Raw genomic sequence first — 16516 nt, 5'->3', positions numbered from 1 at the left:
TGCTCTATATTTGTAAACACGAAATCCTTATTTATTCTTGATCTTAGAATTACGGTAACTGGCCGAGTAAATACGCCTTTTACGCCGGTATAGTCCATTTTTTCATTTTGCTTTACATATTTACTCACGGTACCGGCAGAAACGTTACAAAACATCAACGCAAACTCGGAAGGTACGCAATATTTGGTAAGTTTTCCCACTTTGAATAAACCTTCGTGTTCTCGATAAAATGTCAGCTTCAATAACGGATGAACGGTTGTAATTTTCCCTTGTTTGGCTTTTTCGGACGGATCACTCGCCGCCAATCGTTCCTTACGTTGACGTCTCAGTACGTTGAAATTAATCTTATTGCCAGCTTTAGGTAAATTCAAAGTTGACGAATTGAAAATACGTTTCAACTCGCCTTCGGAATAAAACACCTGGACGGCCAAACAGAATACCGTATACACCTCGAGACTTGGGTATTTGGCGTACAATTCCGCGTATTTTTGACGATACATCGAGCACAGCAAGTTGAGCGTATACGCCGGATTCATGAAGCACGGACTCTTCATATATAACGTATATAGGTAATCTTCGTCATCAATCAAATTCATAGAAGCGAGAACATCAAAATCGTCTCTCATAGATTGACTTATCAAATCGCCAATACACTCGTCTTTCGATTTTATATCGACCAGGTTTACGCATTGCCTCCTGTTACTCGGCGAGTTTCCAAAGCTCATACCGCTATTCTGCATGAAATTTGTTAGAAAAGCGCTGTTTATCAAGTTAGCTTGCGACATGACTTGTTGCGGCTGCATTTTCTGATTAGGTTGTTGCTGCATCGTTTGATCTGGTTGATGCGTCGCGTTCGAGGGTTGTTGCTGGAATTGTTGAATATTCGGCATTATGGGCATTGGCGTCGCCGCTTGTATCATTTGGGTTTGATTCTGCGGTAAACTCTGATCCATCGCGATGATTGGATTTAAAAAAAAACTAAAATAAAAAATTGGCGCGACGTAAATATTATATTAAAAACGAAAACGGCAATTTTAAGACGTGATTGGATCGGTTGCTCTTGGTTCAAAACGTTCCGTCGTTACGAATAAATGATATTCCACTGTACGGTATTTATATAGTAATTCTGAATATTATAACGCGTTGAAAAAAAAAGCCTCCGTTGTAGGAAACGGAAAGTTTAAACGGTAATACGTATATATAATTAACATATGGCTTCACCGAAACTTACAGATCGCGAGAGCGCGTCAAAACCGTCATTATTCGATGTTTCGCCGTTAATCGACGTGGTCAATGTTTCTATGGCGCAGTTTAAGCTCATCGATATAAAAATGGTTGTTGAGCGGTTTCAGCCTATACTCGACGAATTTTGCGCTTTAACCGAATCGATACGTGATGGCAAACCAAAATATAACACGCTATTTAAACGATTTGTTAAATTTCTTTGTGACGTATACGATTTAAAAGTAAACCCGATGTACGTGAGACTAAACGCTTACGATCCGGGGACTTGGGGTCCATTGTACTGGTCATTCATGCATTCGTCTTCGATTTTATTAACACACGCGTTTGTAAACCGTAAGACTGACGATCTTTTAGATTTCCCATCATTGGTTTATAATATCGATTCCATATTGCCATGCTCTTTATGCGTATCGCATTATGCCGCGATAAAACGCAACGTCGAAATAAAAGAGTGCGTAAGAAATATTTCTTTCGGATTTGTCATGTCGGGATTGCAAGCGTTTCATAATATAGTTACTGGAAATGTCGATAGAACCCAGGAGTACGCGAATCGACCCAGCAGGCCAACATTCACCGTTGTTGATTTTGCTCAAACGTATAATTGCATCGAAATGATAGACGCGTCGTTGAAAAAGTCCGATACCTACGTACGAAACGTTTTAGATTGGCAGTCGGATACGCACTCGATTTTAACTACGCTATTGGCCGTTTCGACTCAAAACACATACGTACGCGCTTCGTCTCTAATAAAACGAGTGTTATATGACGATGAAAGCGCAAAATCTCCACCAATATATACCGAAGAAGAATTGAAATTTGAACGAATGACCAAAGACGAAGTGCTAGAGCAAATAGCGCACGCCGTATTGCTGAATTTGGGCGGTAACGCTACGGCAGTTAAAGAGAATTTAAACCTCTTTAATGTCTCAATTCTCAAATTCTATTCTCGTTTTCCAGAAGTCGTCAAGGCGTTATTGAATAACGCGAACAATGTCGAAAACGGTAAAGACGAATCAAAGCCGGATGAAAGGAAAGTGTTATCCGTTTTAAGTGAAATTCATAAAAATATGAAAGCAAATTCTACATTATTACAACCATCTATAGAAATTACACAGCCGAACCAAGATTTGCGCCAGAAACCGGCCTCATCCCTCCCCCAATCCCTTTAACGATTAAGCTTGTGACACATAATTCAATTTCGTTTGAAAAGAACAACCGTCGTCGTCGTTATTAACAACGAGTTAATAACATTTAAAAAAATACCAGTGGCGTATGTTAAACAATATGGTTGTCGTCCACTCCACTCTACATACTTTAAAAGTCTTCAGATTCAAATAATAAGATTTTCATTTCTTTTTCTAAAGTCTCCCCAAGCCCTCCCCTCCGCCATCCATTTAATGAAATGAAAACAATCTGTAATATATGATATAATATATTTTACATCATAAACTGAATAATACATTATACATAATACATAAAAATATTTATTGATTTTATATCTGTGTCAATATAGTCAAATTCTAAATTGAACTGCTTGGCAAATATTCCAAAGCGTGGCTTAACTTAAATTTACTTCAAACTACGGTATACGCTAAGTACCCCCCCCCCCCCGAAAGCGAAGATCTCTCTCTCTCGCTCTCTCGTAACGAACCTTTTAAAAAACTGAACGAACGTATATTAAAATCGTTTCAAACATATAATTTATTGAAAATTAAGCCTAATTCGTTTTTTTTTAAATTGTTTTCCCCCACGGAGAGTAGACCACCGAGTATCCCGGGAGCTAGGAAATTGTTTCTCTCTCGAAAAGAAGCTAGCAAAAATTCTTTGAAACTCGTAATTCCCGGAAAAATAGCGCTGGTGGGTTTTTCGGCGCTTTGGTTGTTTCGTTGGGGCGGGTTTTCGGCGGCAAGGTTTTCAGTACATAGCTCGTTTCGGTGGTACTGTGGAAGAAGGGTCGGTGATTGCGACAAAACTCTATCAAGTATAGCTGGTAAGATTTTTATTTTACGCATAAACTGAAACTCCGCTCCTTAAACGCAATCCTCTCTATTTTTCAATTTAGGTTTGAAAGCGAGCCATTTAATTTGTCACTTACGGAAAACCTCTATTTACGCCACCGTCGTAACGAATTTCCATCACGCAGTAATATTTCCCGAAAAGCTAAACCACCCTCCCCCGTCTCCAAAAACAAAACACACACACACACACAAGCCGCATTTATACGCTTGGTATCCACCTTTGGAACTATAACCTTCAGTCAACAACCAATATACTTGTTGAGTAAAGAATTTGAAGTATCAAGATGATGATGATTCCGGCCTTTCAGGGCACGTTAAAGTCCGCCTTGAAAATACCAACGTATGTCATCGACAACTCCATCTTTCGGCTACATTATCGAGTGACGGCTTTCTTTCTGCTCGTTTCGGCGTTGTTGGTGACGGCGACCCAATACTTTGGTGATCCCATCGACTGCGTGGTCCATAAGAAAAATGCCGAAAAAGTCATCGACGCTTTCTGTTGGACACATTCCACCTACAGTCTGGTGCGCGCTTTCGATAAGGAGGTCGGAGTGGATGGCGTAGTCTACCCCGGAATTGACAAAGCGTCGAAGAAAGACCCTTTGAAACACCATTCGTACTACCAATGGGTGTGGGTCATACTGTTCATCCAATCAGGGATGTTCTACTTGCCAAGGTGAATTGTTAGAATTAAGTAGAATCAGAAATCTATATCTAATCTCTTACGTGTAGACTCTTACCGTGTTTTTGGTAAAATCGTGTATGATTTCTTTGATTGATGAAAATGCGCGAAAGGTAGGTATTAAATTAAACCGAATTAGGTTTAATTTGATCCGAGATAACTTGAGCTAAAACGAATAGACTTACGACGAATTGAACTAGATCGAGCCAATATAATGAAGGAGGTAAATTAGTAGTTTAATTATCTAAATTTAATTGAACTAAATAAAATTGAAGGGGAATGAATCGGGCTTGGCTACAGCAAAATAAAAAAAACGATATGATTTGATTTCAGGTATTTGTGGAAGGTTTGGGAAGGCGGGAGAATTAAATTTCTGTCCGAGGGACTGTCCTTCAGTGGCCTCGGAGGAGACGACACAACCCCAAAGAAGAAGATTATTGTCGACTATTTGACGCATCATGGCGAGCTACATCGATTTTTCATTGCCAAATACATCATTTGCGAAATTGCCAATTTCGTAAACGTCATAGTGCAGATTTACTTGGTGGATGCCTTCTTGGGTGGAGAATTTAGGGAATTCGGTACCAAAGTAATCAAATTCGCGTTGGCAGGAGATTCGCCCCACAGAACGGACCCGATGATTAAAGTGTTCCCTAGAATGACCAAATGCCAGTTCTACATCTCTGGTCCCAGTGGGGACATCGAGCCTGTGGATTCGTTTTGCATTTTGCCCCTGAACATTATCAACGAAAAGGTTTTCATCTTCGCCTGCTTTTGGTTCATCATTTTAGCGACAATAAGCGCGCTAGCATTGGCGTACCGCCTCGCCACGTTGGTCAGTCCCGCCATGCGCACCTACTGCCTCAAAGCCCAGTGCTCGCTGGCGGACGACGATTGTTTGCAAGCAGTCAGCAAGTACTTGCAAGCTGGAGACTGGTTCTTGCTGTATCTGTTGAGCAAGAACGTAGAGCCACTCTTTATGAGGGACATCCTCGTGGAAATCCGAGAGAGACTTTATGATACGCAGAGGAACAAGCACGCCATTAAAATGGAGAAATTGAACGCGGATGAAAATAAATCAATTTTGAACGATTTTCTCATCAATGACTCAATAGAAACTTTAAAAATAAATAAATAATAGACACTGTATGAAGTCAAAATTACGACCAGAAAATGTATAAAAAGAATTTAAAATTATGACAAAATTTAAACTTCCTTTGTCCAAGTTCAGTTATATTTTACTATTAATTAATTAAATAATTATCTAATTAATTCATAAGTAATCTTGTAATAAAAACCTTATTGAGAATAATTTATGAATTCACCAATAAGACTTCCGGCAGAAACATATCTTCCACTGGAAACACGTAAAAATTAATGTTTTAAATAAACAAAATTTATTTTTTTGGTATTATCAAAACAGATCTTGAATTTAATTAAGTTTTAAAATAACCTAGTGCGTTTTTGGGAATTTCGTATTTTCCCGCGCGCGTAGACCGAGAGAGAGACTACATCCCCCCCCCCCCCGAGGGCGAGAAAAAATCTAACTCTCGAAATGAAGCTCCGATATGTTTTTCCCCACAGTGTGGCTATTACAATGATTTAATCGGTTAGATCTAAAATGTGGCGCTTCTAATACCGACGAAATGCAGAAATGGCTTTTCAGAACCTTGATACTGTTTCATTCGAAATTCGAAAGGCTGGATTTTAACGCTTCCATTAATTTTCGGAAAGTTGTGAATAAATGTGGATTTAGCGACTCCGAATGCCCGAACCGGATTAAATATGATCGATAATTTAAAAATTACGAACTGCTGATGCTTTTATACAGTATGAATGATGGCGTCGACGTTTCGAAGCACAAATTCTTCGAAAGCGACATCTTTAAAGCGTACCTCAAAGAAACAAGATGGCATATTAGTATGGTTGAAACGATTTGTTTGTTAAATTTCAACATGCTAATAAAACACGATCGAGATAAAATGCATCTCGATAGATTAATAACGTATGCGAACAAGTGGTTAACGAAATAGCCCTCGATCCTACAAAAAAAACAAAGCAAAGATACAAAAATAATAAGAATGAGCTCGTATTGTACCCCCCCCCCCAAAAAAAAATTTTTGCAGTGTATTACTTATTTTGTTTCGATATATTAAAGAAAAATATTTCAAAAATGTATTTTATTTTATTTTATTTTATTTATCGTGTACATAAATATATATATATATATATATATATATATGTATATATATATTATATAACTACACCCGCTATATTACAGTATAATGATCGATAGCGTCGTTTAATCGGTCGTTGGAGCTGATTAGTTTCAAGTTTAAATCGTTTAGGTTTTGCAATCTAATTGTTAAACTTTGCATTTTCCGTTCCAACTCGAGAAGTAGCTGTTTCGTTTTTCGCTGTTTATTTTGAAACACCATAAATGCTTTTGAATAGTCGCATACTGTCTTTTGGCGTTGGAATAGAATTTCATTATTTACCGAGTTTATCTTTTCTCGTATTGGAGTAAAGATGTAATCGTGAACGTAAATTGAAAATGATCGCTTATATTTTATTTCCGACGAATCTATTAATAGCTGTATACCACTTTCGTGAGTAAATATTGTTGCTGGATTAATTGTTCGGTTTTTGACTCGTTCTGATACGTTCAAGTTTGCCGCTGTTCTAATCCAATGTCTCGGAATGGTTTGGATTATCGCTGAAGTTGAGTCGCGATATTGTAATATTTGAGCGAATGGTAGGGCTTCGTACAGTATCGTGTTAGATTTATGATCGGCATACGTATGCAATCGTAATTCGCCTAGAGGCGGTTTAAAAGTTTGACAATATATTTTCGCCATGGTATTTTCGATTTGATGTTTTTTTTTTACAATTTACAAAGTATACACGAGTAGTTTCCAAGATTCTGGTTAATATTATACGAATAAATGATAGTTGAATAAAAATAAATATAATAAAAAATAACACATCGAGATGTTGGTTACGGTGTTACGACGCGTTTGAAGCTTACTATAAAACTTTGCTGTTTCTTTCACGATTCAATTTTACGAAAGGATTTTCTCGAATATCCGTTTTCCTATATAGGACAAAAAAAACCTTATTAGACTAAAATGTTCATACTTAATAACTTTGATGGTTTCGAGATGTCATCACGAGTGCTGAAATCTGCGTATTTTTTATATTTACCGAATAATTAATAAGAGGAGTAATTAAAAACACATTTGGTTGTTATAAATTGGTCTGTAGACGCGATCTTGTTGTTCACTCGATGGTTCTATAATGGCGTTTAACACTATATAGTGGCTGTAGCGACGCTATTCGGTTTAGTTACAGTACCGCCTAGAACAAAGTTCACTAAACGAGCGCTCGCTTAAAGCGGCGCTTATGGGGGGGGGGGGGAGACATGAGCTAGGGCTGCTGCCAGGCCCCCGCTTGGCTTTAAGCGAGCGCTCGCTTAGTGAACCTAGGAGCAACAAACACAACACCCCACACAAGGAGAACGCAACCCGTCAAAAGTCGTGGATTTTCTTGCTTACATTTTTCATTGGCTAAACGCTTAAGCGCCTGCTGCCGTCGGATGGGGAAAATTCGGAAATTGTCTTCCCCCCCCCCCCGCCCGTAAAACGTTCAGCGTAAAGGCTCGTGACGCTCGTCCAATGAAATTCGTACACAACCCTTCGTTAGCGTGTTTAAAGGCTGGCTGCGTTCTCCTTGTGTTTGTTGCTCCTAGAGTGAACTTTGTTCTAAGCGGTACTGTATATCCATTTTTTGCGGTAGTGGGAGTTCGTATTGGGTGATATTTAGGAGTATAAAAGATCCGACCTTCGCGAGTGTAGAAACATAAATGATTCCGTATATCGTTCGTGAACCATCACCGCGTGTTAGAAATGACTTCTTATCCCATCGGGTCGCAATGTTTAGATATGTTTTTACCGATAATTTCCACTCCGACTATATTGAGTCCGTATAATTCGATGGATCGAGCTTGGACCGCGGCGGTCGAAACGCACTACGAGCTCAATGATCACCATCCCGAACATTGGGCTAAATATATGACGTACGGCGCTTCTATCGAATGTTTAGTAGATTTGTTGGTATCCGCGACGAGAATATGCGATAACTTTTCATCGGCTTTCGACGAAATGCAGAAATGGCTTTTCAGAACCCCGATACTATTTCATACGAAATTCGAAAAGCTGGATTTTAACGCTTGGATTAATTTTCGGAAAGTTGTGAATAAATGTGGATTTAGCGACGTCGAATGCTCGAAACGGATTAAATATGATCGAAAATTTAAAAATTACGAACTGCTGATACTTTTATACAGTATTAACAATGGCGTCGACGTTTCGAAGCACAAATTCTTCGAAAGCGCCATCTTTAAAGCGTACCTCAAAGAGACAAGATGGCATATTAGTATGGTTGAAACGATCTGTTTGTTAAATTTCAACTTACTTATAAAACACGATCGAGATAAAATGCATCTCGATAGTGTAATAACGTACGCGAACAAGTGGTTAACAAAATAGCCCTCGCCCCTACAAAAAAAAACAAAGCGAAGATACAAAAAATAATAAGAATAAACTCGTATCGCACCCCCCCCCCCCTCTCCCCAAAACAATATTGCAGTGTAATGCTTATTTTGTATCGATATATTAAAGAAAAATATTTCAAAAATGTATTTTATTTTATTTTATTTTATTTATCGTGTACATAAATATATATATATATATATATATATATATATATATATATATATATATATATATATATTTTATATAACTACACCCGCTATATTACAGTATAATGATCGATAGCGTCGTTTAATCGGTCGTTGGAGCTGATTAGTTTCAAGTTTAAATCGTTTAGGTTTTGCAATCTAATTGTTAAACTTTGCATTTTCCGTTCCAACTCGAGAAGTAGCTGTTTCGTTTTTCGCTGTTTATTTTGAAACACCATAAATGCTTTTGAATAGTCGCATACTGTCTTTTGGCGTTGGAATAGAATTTCATTATTTACCGAGTTTGTCTTTTCTCGTATTGGAGTAAAGATGTAATCGTGAACGTAAATTGAAAATGATCGCTTATATTTTATTTCCGACGAATCTATTAATAGCTGTATACCACTTTCGTGAGTAAATATTGTTGCTGGATTAATTGTTCGGTTTTTGACTCGTTCTGATACGTTCAAGTTTGCCGCTGTTCTAATCCAATGTCTCGGAATGGTTTGGATTATCGCTGAAGTTGAGTCGCGATATTGTAATATTTGAGCGAATGGTAGGGCTTCGTACAGTATCGTGTTAGATTTATGATCGGCATACGTATGCAATCGTAATTCGCCTAGAGGCGGTTTAAAAGTTTGACAATATATTCTCGCCATGGTATTTTCGATTTGATGGTTTTTTTTTTAATATTTACAAAGTAATCACGATTAGTTTAAAAAATTCTGGTTAATATTATACGAATAAATGCTAGTTAAATAAAAATAACACATCGAGCTGTTGGTTACGGTGTTACGACGCGTTTGAAGCTTACTATAAAACTTTGCTGTTTCCTTCACGATTCAATTTTACGGGAGGATTTTCTCGAATATCCGTTTTCCTATATAGGACCAAAAAAAAACTTTATTAGACCAATATTTTCTGACTTAATAACTTATAAAAAAATACGCAGATTTCAGCACTCGTGATGACATCTCGTAACCATCCATTTACCGAATAATTAAAAACACATTTGGTTGTTATAAATTGGTCTATAGACGCGATCTTGTTGTTCGCTTGATGGTTCTATAATTGCGTTTAACACTATGGCTGTAGCGACGCTATTCGGTTTAGTTATATCCAATTTAAGCATCGTTGATTTTTTAGTCATAGTAAAGTGGTACGAACGATTGGATGAATGAGATGACAATGAAACGTTAGCAATGTTGACCGTATGAATTTCATCGATATCGTTATCAATCAAACCCGGCGTAGCGTAATAAAACAATATTTTATGAAGTTTAGGTAACGAGTTATAATACTTAATCTTTTTGTTTTCGTCTTCCACTATAACGTACGTCGTGGGCTCGTCTAACCAACTACCGACCCTACAGTGGCTATCGTATACTTCTAAACCAACGCCACATGCGATTGCGTTTTTAAGTTCTCCAAAATTGATGCCTGGATTTGAGCTAGCGACATTAACAGCGAAAGAATGAACCTCGCTCATTAAAACTTTCCCGCTTGAATCCAAGAACAACGGAATATTTAGATTCGAATCGGACAAGACGTAAGTTACGATTTTATTCCAGGCATTATTATCTCCGTCTATAAAATTGGCTGGCTTATATATAAGCCCAAACAATCGAGCGTGCCCATTACATAGTAAATCGAATACGGGGTCTCGACACGCGCTTACTTGTTTAAAAATACATTTTATCTCTTTTGGTGGATTTTTCACTTGGTTCGTGCAACTAAACAGTGACATTGTCGCCTTGTTGAATAGTTTGCAGTTATTTGGTATAATAGTATAAACTAACTATACTATATTTTAGATAGAAATTACAAAAAAAAAGTTCGCTGCGACCGCCGATATATGATGGGGATAAAAAATGGATCGACCGTTTTGGCATATTTCAAACGAGGACTCTACAAAAACAAGCCTAAGAATTATAACGTTTATGTTGATGGCGAGTTGATGAGATATAAAGGAATGATTGACGAAAATCTGACCAAGCATAACGCCGAAGAAGCTATCGCCAGTACATCGTACGACTACATGCGAAATATGATTTCCACGATCGAATTGTATTTGGGTCGACGTGCCGAAAAAGTCTTAGTTTATATGGATGGAACCAGAGTCGCGAACAAAGTTACCGATCGACCGGAATTTAAATTTGACGCTGGATTGATACGGAGTACGTTTAAAATGTTTTGTACCGAAAATAATTGCACGATGGTGGAGTTGGATTACGGGGAAGCGGAGTTACAAATGTATAAAAACCGAAATACTTCACGCGAATTGAACGTTTTTATTACCGGCGATACCGACATGCTATCGATTTGCTATGGCCACTTACCAAATATTAAAAACCAGGAGCAGTTCGATTTTGTAAGCGACTTTTTGGACCAAAGTTCCAAGGACTTAAATGCCGCCAAATCTACCATCGTGCACGATTACAATTTCGTATATCCCTTAGATGTTGAATTGACAGATTCGTGTATGTGGTTAAGTATCGGTAAGACCATCACCGCTATAGGATTCGATGGGTCCGCGCAACGACTAATGTACAACCCATTAAGTTTCAGAACCTTAGTAGCATTATGCGGAACGGATTTCACAGTTTCAATGTTTACTGAAACTTTAATTAATGGAATGTTTAACGCCGTACCGAATGATATAAAATTTATAAATGCGTTGACCGATGTTAATGAAATTGCCGCGTGTTTTTTAACACTGGGAATTCGCTCGGGTGGAACTATTAAACGCGCGTCCGCGGATTCATCCGGCTCTTTCGATTTAGCGTCCATAGAGAAGATGATTCAGCTGTACGTAGAGTACGTTACTACGGGCGAAATGACCGAAGACACTATACCGCGGCCGGATACCGCCTTAGCGACTCGTCATTATTTATACGCGATGCGAAGACAAGATGATACCTTCACGAAGGGCGTAATAACTGCGTGGGCGAAATCAATTACGTTGAACGAAGCTATCGACAATTTCAAACAGTACATCGGGACGTATATACCTAGTATAAACTTAAAATTAAAAAAGAATCGTCAGAAAAATTACATTGTACCTCAGTGTCCGGCACTTGCTGAGAGTCGAATCGCGACGTTAAAAGAAACATTGGTACGTATACAAAATAAAACCAAATTTAACAATCGAGTGTGTATATAAATTAACAAAATTATCACTACTTTTCCCCCCTCCTCCCCCCCCCCCTCCCCATCGCAGGATGATGGTGATGGAGAAGTTGCGCCGAGATCGACACCCGTAAAGAAGCGAGTTTGTCGAGTATTGAGCTTTAGCAGTAGCGACGAAGAAGATTCTAAATTATATTCGGTAAAAAAATGTAAAACTATACAAGATTCTAGAATTCAATTTCAAGCCGTATCGGGTGATAATTTATGTATAAACGTACCTAGCGATTCAAATATCGAATTTGATAAATATTAGCTAAGAAAAAAAAATACGGTCGAATGTTCTATATTAAGCTATCAATCTACCTAAATGTACGTACGCGCCTTTGTCGTCGGAATCGAAATCTTTGTACATTGGGTGTTCTATTAAAGCGTTTTCGTTACTAGTAAATTTTATAGACACCGATGACATTTGACTACCTTCTCGAGTAAACTGATCGTTGGGGCACGGCAAATGATTGCCTACGTCTTCCAACGTGGAATACAAAGTAAAACATTTATACGGTACAGTTATTATTTTTCTATTTCGTACGTCAGTTTTAACAGATTGGACAACGTTGGAACACTGACTTGTTTTATCATTAGGATAGATATTCCAAACTCTAGTATCTTCCGGATTTCCGCAATGGCACTCGAAAGAGTCGCCATCTTTAAATACTGTTTTGACGTCAGGGTGAGCTCCGTACACTAGGTCTGCGCAATAATTTGATAATGGATGAAAGCGATTAAATGGATGTTCGACGTATCGATTGCCCCGTATATCTTGTCCGTTGAATTTACATCGGAACCGGTACGATCCATCGTTCAAAATTTCATTTTCATCGGTAATTATCGAAGTCCACGGGTCAAATTTCCGATTTAGTTTGTAGTCCCATAGATAATTTTGAGGATCGTTTATTAATTTATTATTGCACGCTACTACGGTCGTTCCTAATTTACCACCAATAATGTTTGGAAATTTAGAGCGACAGATTATCGAATTTATAGTCATCATAGCGTATGTAGTTTGCATATCGCATTCTGGTCGTGGACCCGTAATACAATGAGCGCCAGGTTTCAATAATGTCGTACGGTATACGTAAGTTTCGTCCTCCTTGACTTTTAAAACCGACGCCGAATCATTCGCGCAAATTTGAACGCAATCGTTGTTGGATCCATCTTGACCAATGTAAACGGGACCTTTGCCGCAATTATTCGCTTTAGCGACTTCTGGATTTGTAGATATGATATTTAAACCCGGTATGTTATTAATTCCAGAGCCATTTAATAGCGTAGCTAAAGGCCCGACTCTTAATTTTTCGGCTAATTCGTCGTTTCGTTTTCCAATGTTTTTGTCGAACTTATAATAAAATAGTGTATATAGTAAAAACACTATACTTATAAAGAATACTACGGTACAAAGGATATATCGCCATCTGAATTTATCGTACATAATGAATTCGGACGACGCGTTTACTCGAGCGGCTCTATATCAAAGTTGCAAACAGTCTAAAATATTAAACAATATCGATATCGAAAATGCGGACTTACAAACTTTGCGAGATTTAGTAAATAGGTATAATTCGTTATCTATTAGAGAGTTGCCGGTGATCATGTCGAAGCTAGCGACTAAAGCGGCCTTAGAATTCTTGACGGAAAAAATGCCCAAAATGAAAAATTATATCGATCCGAATAATATATCCGTGAGATTGGAAGAAGACGAGTTAGCCTACTTGCAAAACACCGAATCTAAATTTAAACCCAATTTATACGTTATTGTTATGAAAAATTTAGCAGTTAGCGTTTTAGGCACGTCGATCGCGGCGTTCAAACAGCGACTTGTTGGTGGCGTTAATAACAACGTTATCCGAGAGTATAGTAAAATTAACGTTGCTTCGGTGAGCGAGCCGTTAATGGTACCGAATCCACCTAAGAAATATACAGACTTTGGAAAATCTAATGGGCAAAAACCACCATTGCCGACGTCCATACTGGTGGCTGACGGAAATGGACTATTTCCATCGTCATCATCCCCACCTAATAATAAAGTATCGGTTAAAACGTTGTTATCACCAAAAATAAATTTACAGTCGTCGAGAGCGGCACGTTCCGAAGAGCAACGAGCCATTCGAACTCAAAATCGAGATGCTATTATACAACAGCATCGTCGAATCAACGGAGGCTCTATCGATTTTGAAGAAGAAGAAGAAGAAGAAATAGAAGAGGAAAAAGAGGAGGATCAGGATTCTGACGTGGAATTTTATGATATCCCCGTCTACGAAATTGAGGACGATAAATCAACGCGCGTCCACGAACGCGACGATGCGGATAGACCAACTCATTTAGGGAACCCAGATTTAACTCTTGATATTGAAACTGAAGCCCAAGATAAAACATCAAATATCAATGTCGAGTTTGAAGAAAATGATGTAGTTTCGGCTAATAATCTGCACCTCCTCGACGATGATATTGCGAGTGAACGTTTCGAGGACGAAAATCGTGAGCGATTACAGGACAAAGAGCTAACGCTATCAACGACGACCTTTGATCAATTGAAACACACTCAGTTAAACGCGTGTACGGAAGAATTTATAGATTTGGTGTCGGCGGAATATCCGAGAGAATACGATCATAGTAGCAATAGCGCGTTTAAACTTAACGTAAGGAAACACTCTAGTAATAATAAAATGCTTAATGTACCGCTGGAAATTGCGGGCGATAACGATATCGAAGAGTATTTGTTTACAGATGATTGATCGGTTCGTTGTATTGTTAATGTTTGATTTTGGCGCGAGCGTTACGGTTATATTTTTTTATTTTTTTTCTTTAGTTATGTATATTTTGCCATAATTTGGTAATATAAAACCCCTGTCACCCTTTCGTTTGAACGCATTAGACGTGAAGATGTCGAATCAATCATACGCGACTAATAATATCGTCGTATCTCCATTTATAATTAATTCAGAAAGCAAAGAACTGTATATTCTATACGTCATTAGCATAGACATTCACGACAAGTATAGTGAAATATTGAATACTTCCGACGACCCTAAATTCGTGGAAATAGAGTCTTTGGATATATACATCCATAATGGAGCTTTCACGTCGATCCAATACCGAGCGCTGTCTGGCCGAGGATATAAACTACCTCGCATCGCGTATTATCGAAGTCGCGAGCGATGAAACTATCGAACCGCAAGCGAAAGGTATCGCCCAATTTATGCTATTGTGTCGCGATTTAAATTTGCGTCACGCGCTAAAGCTGATATCGAAGCCGGGGGCTAAGACGATCATCGACAAATTATTAGCTTGCGAAAGTGATTTTATGGGTCCCACTCCGAGAGCGTTTGGCGTGGATATTGTCGCGTATATTTCAGCTGATAAAATTCAACAATCGTTGGACGTTAAACATCTCCAAAAAGAAATTGGAGTCGATATTATCAACAGAATATCGCCTATAATTAAAATTGATTTACTGTATACTAATTCCGATTTTATTTGGATTCGATTTCATAGCCATCATTTCGATATCAACATTCCGACCGCGTCAATAGTTTGCGTACGCGACAGCATTTATGAGGCGTATATTTCGAAAACCAAAAACTCGATTAAAGATACCTCGACATTAATTAATCGTATAGAATCCGAGTATAACGGTTGCGTTATATTTTGTTCCGAGCTTCCTTATTTTATGTACAACGTTTTGTTGTTTTTAAGTAACTATGTAAAATTTACTTGGTGTTACGTGTTAAGTAAAGATAGTTTTGATCCGAAAACCGCCGACGAGATTCGAGTTATGGCGATATACTTAACTTACGGATTACAATTTATAACCACTAAAAACTTAACAAATATGTCCTCGTATACTCACTCACCGCTATCGGCGTATACCGGAGAGAGACCAAAAACTGCCCTGGCAAAATTCGATCAACAAAAATCGTACGTGAACGAAGGAAGTAGAGCGATGCAAACTACTAATAAAGGTTCCGATATCGGCGCGCGATCGAACTATATCGAAGTTGTAACCAAAATAAAAATAAGCGATAAATGTCTCAACAATATTATATAACAGTAATAATATATGTGTGATTTCATACATAATTCAATTTTGATTTATATAATCGTTTTACTTTTTATTCGGCGTATATGTTTTAGAATAAAACGTAATTTTTTTGTTTACTTATAAAATCGAGCTATAAAGTTTTATTATGAGCGTTTACATAAAATTTGAAAAGTTGATACTTTAGAAATGAGCGAAAGCTGCAACTATCCACGTGAGATTCCCCATAAATTGTAGACAGTTTATTATAGTTAGGTAAACTCCTATCCCCGTAGCTCCCCAAAACAACGGATATTTGCTATATCTTGCGATCTTTTTTAAACATTTTAAAATTTTATATTTCCCGGAATTTTTATCACGCGACGCATTTAAAGTGCCGGCAATGCTCCGTTCAAATTTATCACACGTAGCTGACAAGGCGTTCATTTTGCTCGCAATATTTACAAGCGCTACTTTGGAGAAACCGTCATGTTCATCGCGCTGATTGTCGAAATCCGTTATAGGTTCGATAATTTGGTTCGTTTCGATGATCGGCTGGGTGATATTATACTCGTTAATATCGATATCAATATCTTTCAGGTTGACGTTCGGCTCGATGAACGCCTCGA

General features: G+C 38.0%; 2 protein-coding genes across 2 annotated transcripts; one reads left to right on the top strand and one right to left on the bottom strand.

Annotated features, from left to right (window-relative positions):
* Positions 1-3547: 3547 nt before the first annotated feature.
* On the top strand, positions 3548-5083 carry LOC149960489 (innexin inx2-like). The gene is made up of 2 exons (XM_090179724.1): positions 3548-3939; positions 4279-5083. The coding sequence occupies exons 1-2, from the start codon at positions 3548-3550 to the stop codon at positions 5081-5083; spliced, it is 1197 nt and encodes a 398-aa protein (XP_090035850.1).
* A 7075-nt stretch (positions 5084-12158) lies between these two features.
* On the bottom strand, positions 12159-13463 carry LOC149960488 (uncharacterized). The gene is made up of 2 exons (XM_090179613.1): positions 13404-13463; positions 12159-13208 (listed from the first exon to the last, which is right to left on the bottom strand). The coding sequence occupies exons 1-2, from the start codon at positions 13461-13463 to the stop codon at positions 12159-12161; spliced, it is 1110 nt and encodes a 369-aa protein (XP_090035739.1).
* Between the last annotated feature and the right edge of the window lie 3053 nt (positions 13464-16516).

Source organism: Leiobunum rupestre, chromosome 1, assembly GCF_980474605.1.
Source record: "Leiobunum rupestre chromosome 1, qqLeiRupe1.1.hap1, whole genome shotgun sequence".
Classification (NCBI taxonomy): domain Eukaryota; kingdom Metazoa; phylum Arthropoda; class Arachnida; order Opiliones; family Sclerosomatidae; genus Leiobunum; species Leiobunum rupestre.
This window is presented reverse-complemented; position numbering and strand designations above follow the sequence as displayed.

Coding starts and splice junctions, on each gene's coding strand:
- LOC149960489 (XM_090179724.1), top strand. CDS start 3,548: ATGATGATGATTCCGGCCTTTCAGGGCACGTTAAAGTCCGCCTTGAAA. Junction 3,940..4,278: donor GGGATGTTCTACTTGCCAAG/GTGAATTGTTAG, acceptor ATTTGATTTCAG/GTATTTGTGGAAGGTTTGGG.
- LOC149960488 (XM_090179613.1), bottom strand. CDS start 13,463: ATGATCACCGGCAACTCTCTAATAGATAACGAATTATACCTATTTACT. Junction 13,209..13,403: donor TATTTACTAAATCTCGCAAA/GTTTGTAAGTCC, acceptor TTTTATTATAAG/TTCGACAAAAACATTGGAAA.